The sequence below is a fragment of the Botryllus schlosseri genome, chromosome 2, assembly GCF_051294905.1.
Source record: "Botryllus schlosseri isolate E-star chromosome 2, Bs_hap1, whole genome shotgun sequence".
Classification (NCBI taxonomy): Eukaryota; Metazoa; Chordata; class Ascidiacea; order Stolidobranchia; family Styelidae; genus Botryllus; species Botryllus schlosseri.
The window spans coordinates 17,147,087-17,171,312 of NC_137237.1; the positions used below are offsets into that span (position 1 = coordinate 17,147,087).

Below are 24,226 nucleotides of genomic sequence, written 5' to 3' on the forward strand. Positions count from 1 at the left end.
TCGTAAGCATTGTTACGCCAAACATAGTCCTAGCTAGAGTACTGCCTTTTTCCTGTCACTAGAACTTTACCAACCCGGTCTTATTGGCTAACGCATTACAATCACATTCATTGTTACGCATTTTCGAGTATATAAACCCACGTTTCTCTGTGACGGCCCTTGAGATCTGAGATTCACCTCAGCGCCTGACGTACCATCTCTGCTGCAATACATCCGTACCGAGTGAAACTGTGGGTTAAGAAGTCGCCAACCTAAGACAGCCAGTCAGCTATCTACTGCTCCAGGCACGACTCAGCCTTACTGCCACATGATGCCATCGAGTTCGGTAGCTCACCATGACCATACTGTCACACTACACGTACGATATACACATGGTAAGGTTGTTCAGAATTGACCGACTTTCAAAAACTCATGGTTTTCAGTCCGATTCCCGTGCCTTATGCCTTGAAAACATATTCTAGCCACTTTTTTCTGTAATTCATCCCTTGCATCTGTGTGCATGTTGAGCTGGAAGAAAATCGGCTGAAAATGGGGGATTCCCTTAAAATTTGAGTGCTGCGATTTTACTTAGCCTACAAAAAATCCAAACATGTCAGGTTTTAAGCAGCTGCTGTGGTTTGAGGTGATGCAAAACCTCACTGTAGATATTTCTCCGAGTTCAGGACACCATTTTCATATTGCACACTGCCTTGGAAATCCTCCAACTTAACCTAAAACTGAGCATCATTTTGCGCGATTCACCATGTAAAAGAATACAACTGTAAATGCACCATCCAATCGCGCAGCGACGTGAATATCTTATTATTCAATGAAACGTAAGAACATAACTGGGGAATAGATAACGCAGCGATAGAACATGAAAAAAATGGATTAATTTGACAAAAATCCGATACCAATCAGATTTATTTTTCGAAATTTTGAACTATTTGTTGGAGATCATCCACGGCTTGGCAGAGACAGGCTTGCTGTTTTCTGTCGTCTGGTATGTACCATGTTTAATGTACTGTACATAGCGACATGGCGTGGTCGTTATTTAATTGACATTTCGAAAAGGCTAAGAGAGTACATACAGATTTCAGAGTTTTATGGGAAAATTGAAAAGAAAAACCAATTATTCACAGAAGTGAAAAGACCAATGCGTGACCGTTATATGCTGGTTACATGCAGTGGCGTGTGGATTATCTATGGATCAGAGGATTATCAACGAAAAACTCCAATAACTCCGCTTCTACTAGTTGGAATTGATTCAAATTTGTTTTGCATCGTCTCTGAAGACAACTCAACAATTTCATGGGGTTGACAGAAAAATTTTTAAAATTTTTTTTTTAATTTTTCTGTATAAATTAAAAATTTTAATTGGATCTGCGGACCCTTATACTTGTTAGAATTGAACCAAATATGGTGTGAAGCGTTTTTTAGGGTAACCTGACAATTTAATGACTGAATGGCTGGAATCAAGAAAATAAAGTTGTTTTTGAACAGCCCTACTGCACAGTGTACACAGTCGGCTAAAAGCAGCGTATTTGGTAGTCCTATAGCTGGCGACCAGAGAGATAAAATTTAATCAGACTGGTCTCTATCGAAAGCTAGTGTCGCACTGATTCCGAAACACACAAATTAAAATGTGAGCATCGCAATGGAACCACACCGAAATAGCCGTCAAGGCCGATTGTTCCGAACAATTGCAGCACCGCAACACAGTGACCAATTGACCATGGTAATGGAAATTGTATCGAGCGATTATTCGCAACAAAACCGATTTTCAGACTTTGATAGACATTTCGGGGTGGTTCCGTTGTCCTGGCCAGCTTTCAAATTGTATTTCCGGAATCAGGGCGACAATAGCTTTCGATTAAGATCAGTATTGCTAAATTGGAGTTAGCGGGGGAGATACCATAGTGGTGACCATACGCGCCGAGTTACGGGGTGGCGGGGTGGCGAAGCGTTTATGGGGTGGCGGCCACCCCATCCAATACGATTAAACGCCAGCCGTCTGCGATTTCAAATCATCAGCGCCGTCAATTAGCGAGTCCGTAAGAGCGCGTGATTGCCAACTATTTACCATTGACCGATACGCGCGCGAATAATTGAATACGCAGCTTCGTTGGCGACGACGAACTAGTGCTTAAAACGCCCCAATCAATTGTAATCCGTGATTAGTAATCAGACAATCGATGCAGCCTCGTTTACGGTGTCGATTTCGACACGCTTGCGCTGAGAGAAACACCATCTTCTCTCTCGACCAGACGAGCGAGGTCACGTTTTTGTTCTAATTAAATTGTATTTGCGCCCATATTCGTTTACAAAATAATTCTTGAGTTAGTTCCGTGAGTCTCTTTAACTGGAGGCTTGGAGCACGAAATAGGACAGTATGTTTGTGCATAGGCGCCGAGTTACGGGGTGGCGGGGTGGCGGGGTGGCGAAGCCACCCCATGACACGTTTATGGGGTGGCGGCCACCCCATGCAATACGATTAAACGCCAGCCGTCTGCGATTTCAAATCATCAGCACTGTCAATTAGCGAGTCCGTAAGAGCGCGTGATTGCCAACTATTTAACATTGACCGATACGCGCGCGAATAATTGAATACGCAGCTTCGTTGGCGACGACGAACTAGTGCTTAAAACGCCCCAATCAATTGTAAACCGTGATTAGTAATCAGACAATCGATGCAGCCTCGTTTACGGTGTCGATTTCGACACGCTTGCGCTGAGAAACACCATCTTCTCCCTCGACCAGACGAGCGAGGTCACGTTTTCCTTCTAATTAAATTGTATTTGCGCCCATATTCGTTTACAAAATAATTCTTGAGTTAGTTCCGTGATAGTCTCTTTAATTGGAGGCTTGGAGCACGAAATAGGACAGTATGTTTGTGTATGCCTGCGAATTGAAAGTCATTCCTGCGCGAAGGGCGCATATTCATTACTCTAACAAGGCTTTGCCAACTTTATCGGTTGATGCAACAATGCAGCTCAAACGTCGTTCTAATGTGCAAACAATTGTCGCGATGTCAGACTTGGAACCCCATTGTGCTGTACGCAAGTTGAGGAATTACCGATTAGAAACGCGTTGTTAATACTGCGCATTGTGCAGTGCACGGCGTTGAATTACGTTGTCAAAATTGATGCAACACGAGATTCTAGGGGGCGCAACTTCTGAATTTATTCGATTAGTTTGAGCCGGAACCTTCTATGTTCCAATAAACTTCATTCCTGGACGGACTCAATCGAGAGCAACCATATCGCGGATCGAATTTCAAACCTTTGGGATATGTATTTCTATTGATAAGGTTGCGGCATGCACCCATATTGCTCTTACTGCAATAAAACATGGATAATTGAAAGCGCACCGTTTAACGATCAAATTCGACTGGCTAATCGGTGCCTACGTAGGCCGTAGGCCCTGGGCTGATATTAACCAGCGCGTTGTCGGCATGAAAACCCCAGGTGCGTAGGCAGGGAGTTTCTCATTTATAACTTGAAATCCCGTCATTTTGAAATGCCAATTCGCTTATTCGTATTATCGATGCTGCGTACTGCAAATTAGCGAGAATCAGTTGTGTGCGAAATGAGTCATCGATATCTCATCTGCACTATCGTCGGTGGTTTATTTTAGCGCGTCCGCATGCAGGCCTGCTACCGTCCGGGGAAACACTTTTGCCAAACAGTAACAATCTCTGAGTGTAATATTGTTTGTGTGTATATGTATCTTTTTGATTAAAACTTATGCCCGCGTCTGAACAAATTGTGCTCGTTGCCATTGCCGAATCTGGGTATTTAGTTATGACTTTTTAGTAGGCCAATTGTAATTATTGCAGGTTTGCGGCAAGTCTGCTATTTCGTTATCAGCGCAACTTTGCCGGCCGATTGTACAGTGCGATAAAATTGATCACTACTATGTATTTCGCACAGCGTACTGATGCTGATGTCAGCAAACTAACGATCCTTATTTGATGTATAAATTCGACCTCATCGTTAGAAACGTAGATTTCATCGCGAGCTCGGAGAACACCATCTCCTATCGCGATTATACGTCCACCTTCTACATATTAAAGTGCATTATTTCCATCGATGAGGGCCGCAAGCCGCGTTTAAAATATTTTGTGAACCATTTTTGTGATAAATATATTCTCGGAGCGCAAAGTTGAACAGTGTTTTAGTGTGTGTGCTTGCTAGTTGGAATTTATTCCAGTGCCCCAAATATTATTTCCAATTATACTGTGCGAACGTAAATCGGGAAATGCAGCAATGCAGTCAAAATCGATATTTTAATCAGCAACCAATTTTCGCGATTCGAGCTACTCAATGCTCAGTAAAAACCCATTGTGTTGGCGGTAAGGGATAATTACTGATTGGCCGCGCGCGTTTGTAATCATCATTCCTGTCTGTCTTTCGTGTTCCAGAATTGTCGCGCCGTGGTACTGCTCGATCCAGCGACGAATGCCGAGCGCGCGGCAATCAATGACCTAATTCCGCAATCATCTCCGCGGGAGATCGCGTTGCATTGTGTGATGCAATATGCGTGCACAGACGAATCTCGCTAAATGGTCGCAGCCCCACGTAATACTGATAATACGTCTTGTTGAATTACAATGATTATTAGCGTCAGAATGGTCATCTCAAACGGACGGGTTTTGCGTTTCAAAAGGAGGGGTTTCGACACCCCCTGGCTACGCGCCTGCCGCCACCCCGTGCAAAATGAAAAGTCGGCGCCTATGGTGGTAACAAAACCGGCTGAAAAATTGACTTTTGTGATAGAACCGAATGACAAAAAAATTGCACCCGACATACTGCATGGTTAGATTGGTTACACGTGATATGCATGTTCTATTGTTCTTTCTCGTGCGCTGTGATTCATAGAAACTTATAGAAATGACAGCCTTTACGCCATGCACGTTATCGATATTTTTCTATATACAGTGGAATTTATTGCCTGTAACCGATCAGTGGACAAATATTTCAGTTAAATTGGAGTCTAAATTAATTTTAGACTTTGCTTAGCTGAGCGCATCAATAAAATATTTACCTTTCCATTGCCCAGTCGACGATTTAGCATAAAATTCAACCAATATATATTTAGAATCACGAACCAACTCGCTCGCTATAGCTCAGAAGTTACGTAACTGCAAATGGAACCAGTGGCTATTATTGAGTAATAACAAGCGAGGTGATCAGGTGACCATTGTCACTGGTGCGGAATTCAATTACGCAACGCCGTTGGCAATATAACATAACCGGCGTTTCTATAACCGCATAAGACACAGAGTGTGTACTGTACTGTACGGTGTACGGTACATACACTACAATACAAGACACAGTGCGATGTGATGAACACTACAGTTAGGAGGTTTTCGAAATGACCAGTCACGGTTTCGCATTCTTGGATCCACCTCGTCCTAATGCCCGATGTAATACGATGTCTTAATTTCTTTGGCGTTTCTGATACGTCATTCACCGGATCTGTCTCTGTGATTTTTTTGGTAAAATCGTCATAAGAACAGCTCCAGGATAGCCACTGGTCATTTATAATGATAGTTTGGTGAACAAAATTAGAACAATCATTTTGAATTTTATCGAGCGGTGTCCAGACAAACCCAAGTATTTTGCGTCAATTCGAGCATCTCGTTACTCAGCCAAACTCAACAACTGAGAGTAAATATTAACACCACGTTCGTGCGTTGGTGGGTCGATCGTTATAGTACTGGACCTCAGCGTGATTCTTGGTTGACTTCGGTGTCGATTTCAATCAATTGATTCCATATCCGAGCATCACGTCATGCGTAATGATTATGATTATACGGGGATATTTAATAGAGCGAGATGTTTCGCAACCGTATTGTCACCAATCAGTACAAGGTACATTCGTAGCATATAATTCGGAATCGCATATCAATTTCGTTATTCTTTGGAGAATTCATGTAAAATTAATAAACGAACGAGTTATCGAAATGTCTTGACGTTATCGTAACGGAAATGAATCGAATTATTAAATTTAGCTGAAGCGAATCAGTGAATGGTATAGCGGTTATGCTAGCCCTGTTATATTCAATCTTCCATTCACTGGGGCAGTGCTATTAAGATATTATATCCCGCATCATGCATTCGTTTGTGAATATTTCCATCGATTCAAACACACCACAAACCGCAATTAAGATCGTGATATCCAAATCAACCTTTCGCTATTAGATAATATTAAATGAAGAACGTGCTATAAGTCGTGTCCATTGTACTGTACACGCAATGATAAATAGCCTGCAAAATTATCAAAAAATATGTATGTAACGTTGTTATACACAGGGATATATCCCTGGTTATACAGCACAAGTCGATGTGTCAAATCGATCTGGTAATCCCGCATGCTAGTGAGTCTGTATAGACCTATTACTATGGCCTATAGAGCCAACATTATACAGGAAATCCTTTCTCCAACGTTCATTTTTGAAAATCGATTGGGAGAATTTTCGGGTAATTTCTCAGTTCTTACGAATTGATTTAATTCCGTATATAGATCGGGATTAACATGTGAAATAGTCGCTTCGATGGAGTATTCCATTTTCGTAGCCATTCTTAAATATGATTTCAACAGAGTGGGTGGTGCTTCGTGGACTGCTCTATATTGTATAAATTCGTGGTCGGGAAATTGAATATCCCGGACATTAATCACATTTCGGTTAGATATAATTCGTTACCTGCCAGTAACATAATGTGATCACCTGACAGTGCTACGAAGTGCGGCGTCAGCTAAGGTGGCATCGCATAGCATTACGTCACAAACGTCCGATTACTTTGTCATTTCGCACCCTATTAGGAAGTAAACTACCACTCATGACTGCAGAGGAGTGAACTGACGCGATTGCAATCATGGTTCGTTAATAGTCATTTCGACATCCAGTGCAATGCCAAGAGGAACGCGGTGCCCTTACAGCTCACCTGGTAGAAGTAACGTACTGCCTTTGTCGGAAGGGGTCTACTTACGAATCTGGTGTTACTGTGTCGAGTTAGAACGATTACGTAACTGTATGATTTCAGTCAGTCTATACTTTTAGTAATTTGGTCGAGACGCGTGGCCTGAAGCGACGTCTGACTGCGTCGCTATTCCTTTTGCAAGAAACTTGTCGCGCGCTATTGTATTGGGGCTAAGATGATTGGCAGAATTGATGGATTGCGAACTAGTAGAAGAACAGTAGTCATGCTTACTCGACAAGCTGGCCTCTACAGGGATTGATACTTTAGCATGCATTTGAAGAGCCTGGTTGCCTGATTTATTGCATAATGTGGTTTCCGACCGCACCGTGACATGTGATGGGTTTTACGTCCGTATCTCTCGATTTTATACGCCGTGCGATAATAATGATCTCAAGTTTTATAATCTTGGATATAGACTTGTGTTGAATTTGTAATTTATTCCCTCGTGAAGTCCATGCGTGAAATGATAAACGGCGTTGTCACTATTCATGTATCCATGTAGACAACTTATAAGTAGATGGATTGTGGACCATTCATGATCTTCGATGAACTTCGTTGGAAGATAATAACAATGTCGAGTCGAGAGGGCTGCACTTGATGACCGGCGTCATACTTACTAGCTGAAGCTTATATATATGACTTCGCAGTTCTTACGACGTTATTCGATGTACAATATGATAACTTTGCTGTTGCTGCTTGTTCCCGTCTCCGTCGTTTTATTGTCGCTTTTAAAGAGACGGAGGAAGCGTAAAGGGAATGAGCCGCCGTTGATAAAGGGGTGGATTCCTTGGATCGGTTCGTTGGCCGTGGTTGTCAGATCATTTGGTATATATAACCATCGGAAATCGTATGTCGTTTCAGGCTGCGGTCTGGATTTTCGAAGAAATGCCTTGAGATTTTTACAAAATCTTCAAAAGAAACATGGCTCCATTTTTACCGTGGCAATGGGTGAGTAATATCTCAACATACGAAAACACTGCCTTTGTCAAATGTTTCACTTATTACTACATTAAATACCTATTTATATATTCCTACGTACATGCAAAGCAAATACCCTGTATTACCTTCCACCCCCTTATCGTCATATCACAAAATGCAACTAGAATGCTTGCAATCCCAACGGATAGAATGGCATGGAAGGTTATGGCTGTTGATGAGAGAATTCTCAAATCTGAAATTATGAGTATGCACAGAGCAATAACTATGAATTGAAGGTAAATCGCGCAGAGTGCGATAAAAATCTTCGATTTACCGCAGCTACGCGCCCCAGTTATTATGCTTTCACGCCACCCAGTTCGAGAACCGCTGTATAATCGGAGTGCACAAGTGGACCGGGGCCTACGTTGTTCCCGAGTGGACAGTGTGAAATTGTGTACTCTTCGGAATTGGAATTCACTCCTGCCCATAATAGGCCTAGTTACTCGCGAATACAGCCTTGTGATCGATAACCGAGAAATGCAGCAATACAACTCACCGACTCGCGCTATCAGCGAACAATTGCCGCAATTCGACGTTGGAACTCTTGCGTTGGCGTACGAGACGGAATATTGATTAGATATCGAAGCGTGCTTTCTCGAATAGTGCTTGTAATCATCAGTTTCATACGTAATACGTATTCCCGAATTGTCACGCAATCTGTCACTTGTCCACGTGAGTCGTGAGTGTTACTTACAGGGCGCATAGTGCAGCAGATTCTCGGAGACACAAATTGTGAATTTATTCGGGAACCTTCTGTATTCAAATAAACTTGATTGACGCCGGTCGGACTGATAACGCTATTCATAAGGTGACGAGGTGTGCTCACCGCTCGCATTGACGTAGCTGCTGTTGCTGCACTTGAATAATCACACCATTTCACGACTGCGTGGTTCGATAATAATGAGCGCGGTGCGGATAATAAATTGAATCAGTAGTTAGGTGCTCGTGTCGTATCTCCAATGACATGTAGTAGTGACTATAACGTCACTTATCCGTAGTGGTTGTTTGTGACGCGACAAGACCAAGTCGAAAGGTTCCAAGTCACAAGTAGGGCTGGGCAAAACCGAGTACCTGAGTGATTTGATTCTGAATCACGTAACATGCTTCGAGTCGAGTAATCGAGCATCACTAATTATGACGTCATAACGAAATGTTATACGTCAAATTTCAAATATGTACCGTTTATGCCACCAGAAAGAATATAATGCCTCTTATATATCTAATAAATGATGCTTCGGTATTTTTTGACCATTCGATTTCATTCCACTTGGTGACAATGCTGTGGGCTAATCATGACTTTGGAAATGCGCGACGTCCAGTAACCTTCGTAGCTTTGTACTATACCTTTCGTATGCTTCGTTACCGCCAATCAAGGTTTCAAGGTTTCAACAGTAAAAATTAGTATCGAAACTATAATTCTCGTTGATGAATTAACTTCCAGTGGCGAGACGCGTATAATTTCAGTACTCGAAAAAATCTTCTTTTACTACTCGACTCAAATCATTAAATTTAATACTCGATTCAGATTCGAGTACTCGAATCATTGTGCCCAGCCCTAGTCACAAGTCAAACCATAGTGTTTACTGTTCAGTATAGAGTTCAAGTCGGGTTCAATTCATTTCTGTGATTCTTGGGTGATATCGAAGACCTCGAATTCAAAGCACACCCATTTTTCTCACTCCAAAGATGTTTATTCAAACAGACTAGTTATTACCAGTTATAATATAGGAGACTTGTCAAGTCGTCAATGGAGTGTCATAGTAATATGACTTGATCGAGTCATGCGCAATCACTAGAGTACAAGTCGAGTCCGATTACACAAAATGACTTCGATCGAGTCGAGATATTTTATATTTTTAAGAAATGAACGCAGATGCGATGCGTATAGCGTATGCAGCGACTGGTCGAGCAACGCCTGACCCAGAGAGCGTATAATCTATTTCTTTGGCCTATAGCCCAGACTTGTTATTCAGCATGTTTCGTCACAACGGTAGTATTGTAACAACTTTGATGCTATTTCAGGTGGAAGGTGCTTCACGTTTATCACTGACGCCAGAGATTATTCCTCCATAACGAAGATAAGCCACAAACTGAGTTTCAAGAAGGCTGTGGGGGACGTGTCCGGGCGAGTCTTTCATCTGAAAAATCATTCCGACTTGCCGAGAGGACGTGAAATTTTTAGCGAATTCCTTCACGTGAGTGTTTTGATACTCTTATCTATGGTCATCGCTGGACTGGCTAAAGTCTATCACGGTCACTGTCTGATCTATATGCAAATTGAAAACACGCGTAAGAGATTGCGATGCAGTGTATTTGATCAGTGTCTGAATTGCAGTGATGTAGTAGGCCTACACGCAAGATCCTCGTAGCCATGCCGTCCTGTTTTGTAAAATTGGTCCATATTTCAAGGGCAATGTCAAAAAATATTGTTCGTGACTATTTTTGATTTGGTTCTTATATTTTGTTCTATTTTCAACAATTGCGAAACAATCTTTTCTCTCGTTATCTTGGAGCTCAGTTGCAATATTATAACTTCTTGTTAAATAGGACGCCGCTGCTTATATAACACTGTAGATTGGTGCGCGCCACTTCAGGTCAGAATAGACTCGCAATTTCAAATATTAGCATTGTGGCGTCAAAATTCAACTGACAACAAACTACGAAAGCATCACTATATGAACAATACAACCAGCGTTTGGAAAAAGCATGCCTTTTCAACAACCCAGATGTAGAATATACATTATGCATTATACATATACATTTATACGTATACATATATTTCTCGAATGCATGGTATTCAGAGACGTCAGAATGCGTCATATGTCGAACCTGAGTGCCGCGCTTACTATTACATTACGTCATACCTTTATTAGCATTCTGAGCGATTCATGTCGCCTGCGATTATTATATATTTCGTCGAAGCCCATGCACTCGAAAATAACCGAGACTGCTGGCACCTACAAGAGAGATTCAGACGTCCGGTCATTTTTTACTCCCATATGTAGTTATGTGCCAGTACCCAACAAAACAACTGTTCCGAGAAGAGATTTCAGATTTTATGAATGTCTCATTCAACCGGATTGTCAAAAACAATTTGCGGTAAAGTGCGTAATTGAACGCCACTTACCATAATCCGGTAATGCGGCGCGTGCGGTTGGTGATATCAAAACTCAATCGAACCGGTGGCAGACGCAGCACTTCGTGAGAAGTCACGCTGGCCGCATGCAATGAATGATACTTGAGTTGTGTCGCCATCGGATTTCCTGACAAATATATCCAGAGAATGTCATACTTTATTACACGGCAATCTGACGCCCAGAAATGGTGTGACTTGACCTTTTAAGTGTCGGTTGTATCACCTGCGAGAGATCAATGTGGTTATATGATTAAAATCAGAGGCGTTCAAAGTAGTAAACGTTACTACTCAAGTAGTAGCAATGTCGTAAAATCCTAATCAATTACAAGTAGAAGTAGCTATTTCCAAGCATTGTCAAAACTATTAGAGAGGCAGCAGAAAATTAAAATTGTAAAAATTTTCTAAAGTAATTTAGAAAGTATATAGGCTTAGTTGGTCGCGATGTGGTAAGTTATATCTATATACAGGGTTGCCATACCGTCCCTATTTCTAAGATTTGTCCATATTTTGAAGGGTCAGGTCTTAGAAAACTCAACCGTCCTTATTTCTGAGATATGTCCTTATTTTCGACTTGCGTCCTTATTTTGTCTTATTTTCAACAACTACAGAACTTCGATCATTTTCCTCTGGTATCTGCTTTGCATAATATTCTAAAATTATGCTTTTGCGTCGAGATTTTATGACATCATAAATTAACGGAACTCCCGCGTGGCGTACACAGCACATGATTTGATATCAAAGTGAGTGGCATAGCTGTTTCGGCTGCATCAAGCTATCGCAGCGGACGTCATTTTAGCAGTAAACAGCAGTACTAGGTTTCTGCTGTTTAGTCTATAGCAGAATAAGCTGTGGGGAAGGCAGCATTTATTGCGTAGTGAAAAAGGGCGCAGTGCAGTCGACACTTGGGTTAAAAGTAGAAAAGTTATAAATCATTGATAAATTTCTCCAAATTATATTGCACATATAGTTTTATCTACTACTAAGGCTAAATATGATTAGTTAAATGAGCAAGCGTAAAAACGTTTGTCGTGACGATTGTGAGAGAGAATTCAAAGGTATCAAATGAAGCTCGAAGGGCGAGTGTTTCGCACATTGCAATATGTGCAATTGTGACATTAACCTAGACGCCATAGGAAAGACCGCTATTTCAACTCGCATTCATACCACAAAACACAAGAAGTGTTTCATTAATATTAATTCGAACCAGTCGATAAATAATTTGTTCGCAAGTCGATCAGCATCAAAGACCACAGGCTACAAGCAGCTGCTGCGTAGGGTACCTGGGCATTCCATACTGTCAAATACCAATCATTCCTCACCAACGATTGCTCATCGCAATTGTTCAAAGCAACATTCCCCTATCCCAACATCGCAAAGAAGTTTGCTTCGGCCAGAACCAAAACTACAAGCATTGTTACTGGATTTCTTGCTCCATACACTCGAAGAATAATTTTGTCTGAACGTGGTGTACAGTTTTTTCCATCTCGATTAACGCCTCTAATCACAACGAGGTAAAGAAGTTTGGTTTATCATCCTATTGGGGCAACGCAAGGCCAACGTTTTTTGGGGGGTTGGGCTGACGAAGTGCTGTTTCGGCCTTGAGTAAAGCTAAACCTGGACCTGAGCTGACGTGAGATTCATGAAGCCCTTTTTACAAACAAGGAGTTGCTGGAGCAGATTGCTTCTGGCGAAAAGGGTGGAATGAGATATGCCACGGCTCGAATAAATACAAAGTATGATCAAAAACGCTTTTTAAATGGCAATCTAATAATTCGACTGTCCTTATTTTTGGGCCATGTTGATGGCAACCCTGTCTATATAGTCAACGTTAAAATCGATGTTACTCTGCAAATTACATGATGTGTCCTCGCGACCAACTCGCAATTAGTGATCACTATAGGGCGAACTTATCTCGAACTGCTTTCTACTTTTCAAAGTCCAGAAGTATAAAATGTTGTGCAGAAGTGGAAGTAGCCTGAAACGTAACCACTCTAGTAAGTAATGCAGGTTAGGAAAAAACGAGGGTTATCCGAAAAAGTAAAGTGCATTCGTTATTGGCCGCCTCCAATTGAAATGCATAAATAAACAGACTGCAAACATAGCAGTGCAAATATAGCAATGCTTTTCCTTGCTGAAACTTGTTCATCACAGCTCGTTGACTTCGAAAATACAAATTTGCAATTTTATTCATGTCGATAGGGAACTGGACTGGCAGATTTGGATTCGACATCGGCGCGTATTATGCAGGAGACTATAACGAAAAAGATTTCGATCGACTGGACGCAAACAGGCTTGCTACAGCTCTGCCACGAGATTCTTTTCCCTTCCGTGTTCCGCACATTGTAAGTCCGCCACGCTGCACGTATCTGGGGGACACGCATATCAAAAATTCGGTTCTTCTCTAAAGATTCGATCAAGACGGAGACTGCGACGATGCCGCGATGTCGCAAGCGATGCGCGACTTTCGGCATTTCGACAACATGTTTGTGGGAATGGCGTTGGGCACAGCTTCGGCGAAGGTTGGTTTTAGTGCATAATTTTACATTTAATTCACGAGAATTTCCCGACCCAGTAATTTCCGAGTTAATCGTCATGATGTTAGGGCGTCTGTGAAGCCACTAATCTATGAGAGAAATCCGAATTCTGAAGCTACGGATAGACGTGACAACACGGCGTTTCACGGCCAGCTATTGTAATATGGCGTCGGCAATCGATTATATATATGTGATGTTTCCCAAAGTATCAAATCGATAACCGCAGCAGATTTCGTGCTTCCGTGTGACGTCATTAATAGCATAATATTGCTTATTGCATATTGTATCGATCATGCGCAGGTAGGATCATCCGGTTATTCCGAGACTGTTGGAATATACAAGACTTCATTTAGATGGGAACAGTTAACAATGATCCATGTCGAATCGATATATCCTCCAGTTATCAGTGCAGTTGTCAAGGATATGTTATCCCGACAGTGGTGACGAGTCGGTAACTTTGTGGTTCCTTTCGGCCTCAATCTTCGAACCACCAGGATGTGCAGACGGAAGTAAACTCTTCCTTCTCAAACTCGACAAGTCGCGTGATTTCAGTCAACTGATATGCACACGAATCGCGAGCTGCGACATTTCGACGTGAAGTCCTTCGGATTTGCAGGGTCTTCCCCAGAGTTACCACATAATCACCCATCGCTAAGTTTCGCTCCAGTCTCGGCACCAGTGGTATAGAACTCCGCTTACAGCAGTCTGTCGTGTTTTCAGCTGGAAGCTGCTGAGAGATTGTGGAATACCTTGAATAAGTTGTCGGAGTTGGGCCGGGGACACGATATGATAAAGAGGCGAGACGAAGTGTTGCGACAGAAATCGTACGAGTCCAGAATCGGCAAAGAAGCACTCAGTATTCTCTGGGCGTCGCTGGTGCGTTTTTTCAATGTCCTCGGGTGGACGAATTAGATTAATTCTACCTTTATCGTAGAGCAATTCGGTGACAACCTTGTTCTGGGCCCTGCATTTCGTCTTGCGCGACCCATCGGCTTTACGAGATATACGCAACGAAATCGACACCGTCCGGGCCAACAAGTGCATGGACGATTCATCGTCGGGGGATTTCACAATGAAAGAGCTAGGGCAAATGAGATTACTCGGTATGCATAACGCGTTGGATAGCATCATGCCGACATGAACGTAACGGTAACTGCGTTGTTCTAGACTGCGCTATAAAGGAGACGATGAGATTGACGTCTTCGTCAATGTCGGCGAGGCAGATTCTAGACGACGTTGAGTTCTACGCGCCCTCGGAGAAAAAGATAATCAGGTGACAAAATAAAGCTGATCGCATCATAACGCTGATATCAGACGCTTCAGCCAGCAGCATCCTCGAATTGTGTTAAGCTACTACGTTACAGTGTTGGGATGACTCGAGTCATGACTTGACTCGAGTCAGACTCGAGTCACCTTTTTCGTATGACTTGACTTGACTCGAGTCACTTTGCTAAAATGACTTGACTTGACTTGACTCGGCGTATCAGAAATGTGGATTGACTCGTGACTCGGAGTAAAATCTACGAGTCAATTTCAAGTCATCAAGTAATCGGTATCGATTAAAATCACTGCATCTTGCATATGGTCGGATTGTTCGCGAAAATCTTGTGTAACCCGTGAGAGCGGCCAATCATTCAATGATCGTGCGTTTTACTGAGCCTCCATTGTTCTCTCACAAATAAATTGACCGCAAATGAAGTGATCGAAGCTTACATCTTACGTTGTCGTAAACTGGTATAGTAAAGTAATTTAATAACAAAATGTCTATTTCTGTTCTCTGTTCTTACCTTGACCAAACCTCTTGTTTTATTGAAATCTAATTCGAATATAGTTTATATAGTCCTCAACGATTGGAGCAGCCTCGAATTGTATTATATCAATTTGTAAATCGGTAATGTATTGCATCTTATCAATTCGTTTCTCAATTCTCTATTTTGGCGGTAACTATAAACTGAGGCTATGCAATTACTTACGTAGTTTAGCAGCTCTACGTATATTAGCAGCTCTACGTATATGTGAGCGATGCAGCGCCTTCTTGCGTGTATACGTGTATATTCATCATCATCATCATTGGTTTATTAGCAATTTTATCAGTTCAATACACCACAAAATGCGATACAATGAAAAGACAGGAAGATGTCGAAGCGACAAGGAGTAGTCTATGGAATCTGACACCCACCTTGGCCTAGGCGATGTAAAGAGGAGGCATGCACACTGAATGAAAGTAAAGAAGATAGTATAGAAAAAGAATGCGACAAGAAATAGGGCGGCATGTCATGGGAAGCGAGATCGATAGGTCAGTCGTGGTCCGGTAATCTTGAGGATGGACTGTATTTATTTAGTAGTAATTGCTTGTATTTCGACTTGAATGTGGACATGCTCGTCGACTGTCTGATGGCCGGCTCTATATATTCGTTCATCGGCTCAGAATCGATGGCCACTCAATCTGTATTTCAGATAGCTAGCAAAATGCAATGACGCAATCATGCCTCATACTTCGAAAAGGCAACTTGACTTGAATTGTGACTTGACTCGTAACTTGACTTGACTTGACTCGACTTGACTCGAGTCACCTCCAAAACTTGAGTGACTTGACTTGACTCGAGTCACCTTCGAAACCCGATTGACTTGACTTGACTCGAGTCAAAATGTGCAATGACTCGAAATGACTCGTGACTCGAAGGTAGTGACTTGATCCCAACACTGCTACGTTATCGTATACGACTGAAGCACATGGGGCGCAGTTGCATTAAGAAGTAGGGACGTGCTGTGAAAACCAAATGGGCAATGACGCGACGATTCCGTGGCATTTTTATTGGCGTATCACCTAATATGAAATGTCGAGTGTAATTATGATGAGCATTAGCGTTGTGAAGAGGTATTGGCAGAGTGAGTTATTTCCAGACGGTGCTGAGATGATCTGGAACGATTGACAATCAGTTCAGGCCACAACATTTATTGAAATATGAAGATCAATTTTGCGATTTTACATAACTACTTAGTGCTTGGCGATCATACCATAGTGTCCTACAATCAGAGGTGGCCAGTAACGAAGTACTTCTACTTTTTCGAAGTACTCAAGTAGTTTTGCTCTACTTCTGGTACTTACTCAAGTAGATCTGATTTTCTCTACTTCTACTTCTACTTCGTAATATTTTGTGATCGGCTTACTTTTCGCTATTTTCAGTTTGTCAAGTAGAAGTAGTTTAATCCTCCAATCAGGAAGATAGCCTGAGGAATTTGGGGGCTGTTTTCGCGGAGTATCAACATCTAATTTTCATAAAAGTTGAGTAAAGCCCAGAATTTTCGTCGCGCTTCGTGCGCAGTGGATACGGAGTAACCAGTGTGATTTCACCAAAGTATCGGTGAGAAATATTTCATCACAGTATATCTGGCTCACCATAACGTTCGAAACTGATGTTTTGCAATCTAGCATTTATCATATCGTATAATCTAGCAGTCCATGGCGTGTCCTAATCTGGAAAAGTGGACTCTGGCCTTTTTTTTTAGTTTTAGAACTGTTTTAGCATACCACCTTTGGTAACTTCTTGACATGAAATACATTTTCCGCTATTAGAAGTAGTATTTATATTTCACTTTCAATTCCCAGTATCATATACTTTTAGTTCTAATTAATATCAGTTCTGTTGTCTGGATAACATACATGTTGAAGTATAAGAGCAAGTGTAGTAATGCCTTTAATTTCCGGAAATAAAGCTACCCAATATGGCATTTTTACGATCCACCATATTTTTTTTATCAACGTTTACTGATCGCACAAGGTGTTTACACCGTATCCTATACAACTTCTCCGTATTGCTCTATGACTAAACTGTGGGCCTTATAATATACGGGAGGGCGCGATACCATGATATTTTCTAAAACTCGCTGTTCGAGTATACAGAGGATTAGTATCGCATTTTCATATCAATACTAGCATTTTCATCCAATTATGCGGACGAATGCTTATGCGGTCGAAAATTGGATACCTCCTGGTATGCATCAATATGAATCAAGATCGGAACCATGACTCAATTACACCTTTTGACAATCCATGCGAACGAATTACGATAGTTTTCATAACTACTTACTTACTTATGTAGATTCGAAGTCGGTCAATTCTACTTCTACTTCCAGTAGTTTTGGTTTGCTTATGGAAAAAGTACTTCTACTCGTACTTGAGTAAATTTTTTCGTCGCTACTTCTACTTCTACTTGAGTAGCTTTCTTGACTACTTTGACCACCTCTGCCTACAATGCTGTAGACACAACCAAATCGCACGCTCACTGCGATTGGGTGCCGTTACACTTTCCATTTGGCCAAAGGCAATTTTCCGGTAATTTTTCACCGTCTTGCCGAGCGCTAAATTCAATAAAATGGGTATCAATCGAAGGTTGCGGCTGTACTGATCACGAAAATATAAATTTCATTCCGCTCGTGGCCTTGAAACCCCCGAAAATAGGACTTTTTTTATTGGGGGGGGGGGTATCTAGGACCAGGAGCAGAATATAATTTATATTGTAGTAATCGGTACCGCGGTGGCTTTAAATTGATACTAATTATCTCAAATTTCGTGAAAGTGTCCTCGGAGGACGCCTAAATGTTCTCTTTTTTGGGAATGTGTCCTCTTTTTCTCTGAAAAAGGACTAAAATGCTGCGAAGACTCCGACGCAGCGAAAGTCATAGTTTCGTAAAAAATCGAGTAAATCGAGACCCTAGTCAAAGTGAGACTTTTTTATTTTGCTTTTGTTTTAGTCAACACAGCGCTATCGGTCGGAAATTTGTCAAAATCGCCAGTTTTCTTGGAGCTTTCAGAATTCGCAAAAAGCGTCCTCTTTTTAGGATCTCAATTATGGTAACCCTACTTTGGTCGAATGGAAATAATGACGTAACCCAATCGCAATGAGCCGTGAGATTTGCTTGTGTTCACACCCTGCTATACTACTTTCACCGTCCATGTCGTGACGATGTAGTGATGTAGTCTTTGCTTCGTATATATCCATTTTGAATATCATCAGTCGTGGACTCGTGGTCACAAGTAATCATCTTTGATACTCAAGCAGAAGTAGAGTGAGATCGTCAATTTCTGCTCAAATACAAGTGGAAATTGCGATTTCCAAGTAACTAAAAACTTAGTGTTCTAGGCTTAGTTTTGCCGACAAAACTGAAATCTGTCGAGTAAAAGGGGAAGAGTATAAAATCATAACTTGAGCAAGTAGTGCAAGTGGGCAAAACCTACTTGAGTACTCCCGAAATATTAGTACTTCATTACCGGCCTCCTGTGTTGATTATACATTAACGCGAATGACGATATGAGTAAATTTCGATTCCGGATGGTCAATCTAGGCCAGTGGTTCCCAACCTTTTTCGGTGGCAGGGCCAAATTTAGAATTTCAGAGTACGGTCGGGGCCGCACGAATACCAGGGCAATGAAAGGAACCCAAAATAGCCACCAAATATGAAAATTCGCATTGTTCCGATCATTCGCTTGACGCCATTGGCCATTGTGTTGCCGCGCTCCCGTTGTTCAGAACAATCAACCTTTGCTGGCTATTTCGGAGTAGTTTTATTGCCCTGGCGAGATTTCAATTCGTATTTTTGGAATCAATGCGGCACCTCCTTTCGATAAACACCGTCATATCAAATTATTTTGACGCTGTGGTCGCGAGCTATAGGACTACCAATTATGCTGTTTTTGCCGGCTAAGCGGTAAGCATCTCGGCGTATTTAATCGTGAGTCACTTGTTGCACATCTATCCGTAAATTAGTTATCAATACCCAGGGCCGTAACAGCACTTCGTCAGCCACCCCCTCCCCAAACGTTGCTCTTGGCCCCCTCAGGCTAGATGGCTGTTTACCGCTATTTATCATCTAAATCAGGTGTCCGTTTCAGGCAGCTTCTCTAACCGCGCGAAGCGCTAAAAATTTCTATAATGCATGATTGAATCGGTCAATATAATCGGGAATTGAAAATATTTTGGTATCAATTTTTATCCTCTCTCTCCTCACGTAGTCAGATTCACCGGTTGAGCCGAGTGAGTTGTGTTTGAAAAGGTAGGACCACTCAATAATAATTAAACATCTTCGGGCGTATACCCGTTGGCAGGAACGAAACAGCACTTCGTCAGGCCCCTCAAAACACTTAGGTCTTGAGCTCCCATAGGGTGATAAACCGATCCCCCGTCCCGTTGTTCGCTTCTGCCACGAAATCAGGATCACCGTATAGTGAGCCAGCGTGGAGCGCGAAAATTTTCGATAATTCGAAATAAAATAGGTCAATAAGATCGGGAATTGCATATATATTGCTATCAATTACTTGTCCTCTCTGCTCACGTAATTAGATTTACCGGTAGAGCTGAGTGAGGTGTCTTGGAAACTGTAGGGCCCGTAAATAATAATGAAACATATTCGGACGGGCGGACCCGTTGGTACGACTTCGTTACATGATGTTATTTCGTGACCTCCAGTCTGCTATATATCAAAAAATATTGAAGCGCCCAAACGTACTAAACTAAAAGATGCACACGATTTCAAATTGGTAGTTCTTCACTGGCATATAATTCTTCCCTGCGGGATGGTAGCCTATTTGTTTCGTGCGGTTCAGATTGCCAAGACAGGAATATTCGGCGCTTGTCATTTAAGCGCCTATGGTCAATTATACCCATATGTATTTTGTATATACATAACGAAGTTTCCGGTCAGCGTAAGGGCAGTCCTTTTCGGCCAAGGTTTTCTCGCTGTCGATCGTTCTGGCACACTTCTTGGAGTCGCATGTTATATGGCCTAAAACTTTATATGTCTTCGTGCGTCGTGACGCGGTAATGGCAAACGCCGATATGCCCACTTCTATAAATCTTGCGTATTTTATCTTGGTGGAAGAGTATCCAATAATGCAGGTACTTGGAAACTTGAAATCGCGACCAGCGCGAAAAAAATTTGAAAAAGTTGCATAAAATTTCATAAAATACTCTATAATTCATGCTAATTCACAAAATAATTTTGGGCCCCCTTCGAGCTCGTTCCCCCAATTGGGGGACTTGGGGTGTGGCAGTTAAGGTCCTGTCAATACCTATATCTATAGGTACTGCTCGTTCAACTGGACGGAAAGTTCTGGGGAAAGTTGCATTGAAACAGCAGTGACGTAATCTTAGCAGTCTACTCACAACTTTCCTGCAATCCTAATTGAAAACTCCAGACTCCAAACCAAGCAAGAGTATTTTATAAATATTTTTTTTTCATAAATAGATTTCTCAATATTTTTGTGGGGGTCGCAGAAAGGCTAGCTGGGGGCCGCGGTTGGGAATCACTGATCTAGGCTATTAAATCGATTCTTTCCCTCGGCGTCTACAGCCTAGCGATTAATTCTTAATCTTGTCATTAAAATACATTCCACTTTTATCGGACCACAGGCTGAGAAAAGACGATGTCCTGCTTATGCCGTACCAATTGACGCATTCCGATCCTGAGATCTACGAAAATCCCGCAGAATTTCGTCACGATCGGTTCTTGACTGAGGCCGGTGCTTCTAAAGACTTCTTCAAAAAGTGCGTCAAAGTGCACGGTTATTTGAAGCCATTCGGAGACGGGCCAAGGTACGTCGTACAAGAATGCACCAGTTCTTGTTGTAATTTACAATAGACGAGACATAGCCTAGTATTCTAATCCCGCGTCTCAGAGATAGAGTCATATTCTATTCGCTTACGCGGGAAGAAAACTCGAGAGATATATTAGCAGTCATGTTGACTTCACTACAACATGCCATGTCACACTAGCACACCGCACTGAGAACATGAGCAACTTTCGACGCCATACCCGAAAGCCATAAATATTATAAGGGACAGAAGTCACGAATTAGTATAAATGTGAAATATTGCTCACTTGAGGTATTATTTTGAAGTATTTCGTACTAGAAATCTCAACGTTTGTTAGAAATGTGCTGGATAATACAGCCATTTTTCAGAATGGATGAAACCGTCTGGCGGGCCCGATGCGGCCCGCGGGCCGTATGTTTGACACCCCTGGGTTAGATAGCGTGGAACAGAATTTCGTCGGCTATCGGACAGTCGACGAGAACGTTCAGTCCACTTTCAAGTCAAAATAGAGGCTGATTCTGCTGAATAAATACGAGTGTGCCATCGAGATTACCAGACCTCCTTTCGCGGCATGGCCCATAGCATGAGACTTGACAAATGAAGTAACTTCTGGACTTTTATAGGGCTTGGAAGCGTGAACAGGAAAATAAAAATTACTGAAATTCATATTCAAATACTATTATAAATCGGAAATCTATGAAAATCGGATGAGTAGCATATTTTATATTTCAGCTTGTGCCCTGGTCGCCACTGGGCGCAGTTGATGATTAAAAGAGCCTTCATCGCGATGCTTGAAAATTTCGACATCAGGTTATCCGATGTGAGCATATCGACACCGACCATCGACCGGTTTGGATTTGGCATTCTACATCCGAATGTGGACGAAAATGTACTTTTGAGGACTAATCGAACAGATTCTTACTGTACCTAGATGTATGTCTTTCGTACTACCCGAAATGGAGCTGATTTGTACTTTTATCAATGAAATATCCACGTTTTATTGTTTAGCGATTGATATTAAAATACGCTGTGATGCCGTTATCCATCTTTTCACTTTATCATTCCTTTATTGTAGTTTGTTTTTATTTGTGAGTTATTAATTCTTTCAGTGCACAATAAATTCTATAGACAATTGCCGACCAAAATTGTAATACCGGAATCACAACAGCCGCCGGTTAACCCTTTTGAAATCTGGTCAGTTTTCGCAAAACTGACCATCACATTTCAAATTCATACCGTGACCTCAGCAAGACTTAAATCTGGGCTGTTTGAGTTTAAAAGTGGGCGGACTATATCCCTCTACCGTTTCCGTTCTCGATCGACACCCCAAGACATGTCTAGGTTTTTTTATAAGACTACATAAACAAATTTTTTCTCTAACAAATCTCTTTCGTTCTCATTTTTCAAGACTGACCCCTCAGGATGGCGTCAGAGAGTCAAAATTGATGCATCAGTGTGTAGCCACCGTTGCCTGGTTTCGAACAAGCCGTCAACCATGGCCGTAAACCGCGCGGTTCGCCAGATATCGAAAAATCAAAAATACCTGAAAAATTTACATATGGGCGTGGTCAGTGAGTGGTCATAATGGTCAAGTTCAATATCAATACCGCGACGCGATCGCTCTTCAAATGGACTTCCTTCTATTACTCGTCGCTCCAGAGCTGAGGCATCGTTTCTCTTCGACGACATTGTTCGTCACTATGCAAAATTCGATTCTGAATTTGGGGGTTCCAGACCCATGAGCAGAATAAAATATATATTTTCGTAACGCAGTACAGCTTTCGATTGATATCTGCTCTATCAAATTTCCAGTTCTGCAAGGAAACTGGAAACCAGACCAAATATTGCCATGATCCTCCTTGGAGATGACAAGAACATTCGAGCGATAAGTTATTAGTGTCTCACCGACCCTGATGCAATTGTAGTTCATGGTGGCGAATAAACCGTTTTCGCCGACATTATTTTACGCCACATCCCAGGAGGTATACCCGACTTTAATCTGCTCTCTGCATAATCAATTAATCATCATATTGAAAACGTGAAAATTTTCAAATACGTTGCATGTATCATTCACTGTAACGAAAGGAATGTGGGAATATCAGAAATCAACAATAGGATCAGCTCGGCTCATGCAGCTTTCCAAACCCATAAATACCTGCTTCGAAACTTCAGAAGTTGGATTGGCACAAGAATAAAATTTTTGAATGCCTTTATGAGAAGTTGACTCACATCTGGCTGCAGTGTATGGTCTCTTTCGGAAAATCAAAGAAACGTCCTGGATGTCTGCTACAGACAATTTTTGCGAAAAATGGTACATGGAGGCTACACTCGAAAGGGAACCGATCACGCCTTCAAAATTAGCAATCAGAATCTTCATAGAATCTGTCGCACTGAAGACCTCTCATCATCAACAAGCTAAATGTCTTGCACACATAATTAGAAAACCTAATGACAGTGTCGTGAAGTCAATAAAGTTTGAAGATGAAAGGAGAACGAAAAAAGGAAGACCCTCTGCAACACTGATGAACAATGTCCTCAATCGGAACGATACCGACATCAGGACATTCGCAAAGGCAGCACTTTCACGGGAAATTTAATTAATAATTCAAATCTTTGATGCTCTCTTTTTTGATGGGTACTTCCATCACCTCGGTGATGGTGCTCTTAGTCTGAACGCAGACAGAGCTAGACCCATAGGCGCCGACTTACGAGGTTACGAGGTGGCGGCCACCTCGTACAAAATGCTCAAACGCCCAAGTGATTTGTGACCAGTAATTAGTAATCAGGCGAATTGATGCGACCTCGTTAGAGACGTCTTCGATTTCGATACGCGCCTGTGCCAGGCTTGTAGCCACGGTGGTTTCGGGGGTCGAGCTTCCCTGTTTAAAACACGAAACCCCGTCATTTTGAAATGATTATTCCAACTCTAATAACCAGTTGCAATTCAATAATTGTGTTATCAGTGTTCCGCGCGGCTGATTAGCGAGAAGAATCTGTTATGATCTCCCGTTGAGATGGTCA

The 24,226-nt window shown here is 41.9% G+C and overlaps 2 protein-coding genes across 2 annotated transcripts in view; both read left to right on the forward strand.

Annotated features, from left to right (window-relative positions):
- The window catches only part of LOC145433898 (serine palmitoyltransferase 1-like), a 63,666-nt gene that overhangs the window by 18,475 nt on the left and 20,965 nt on the right, over positions 1–24,226 (forward strand). The gene's annotated exons all lie outside the window — the stretch shown is intronic.
- On the forward strand, positions 7,489–22,337 carry LOC145433876 (cytochrome P450 7B1-like). Its single transcript, XM_080311129.1, has 10 exons — positions 7,489–7,760; positions 7,827–7,913; positions 9,966–10,138; positions 13,279–13,421; positions 13,487–13,598; positions 14,334–14,489; positions 14,548–14,716; positions 14,781–14,886; positions 21,023–21,205; positions 21,938–22,337. Exons 1-10 carry the CDS (start codon positions 7,601–7,603, stop codon positions 22,134–22,136), a joined length of 1,488 nt encoding a protein of 495 aa, XP_080167255.1. The 5' UTR covers positions 7,489–7,600; the 3' UTR covers positions 22,137–22,337.

Excerpts from the sequence above, each read along its gene's own strand:
- LOC145433876 (XM_080311129.1), top strand. The coding sequence starts at position 7,601 with ATGACTTCGCAGTTCTTACGACGTTATTCGATGTACAATATGATAACT. Across the intron at positions 7,761-7,826 it reads GGGGTGGATTCCTTGGATCG|GCTGCGGTCTGGATTTTCGA; the intron begins GTTCGTTGGCCG and ends ATGTCGTTTCAG. Across the intron at positions 14,490-14,547 it reads GTATTCTCTGGGCGTCGCTG|AGCAATTCGGTGACAACCTT; the intron begins GTGCGTTTTTTC and ends CCTTTATCGTAG.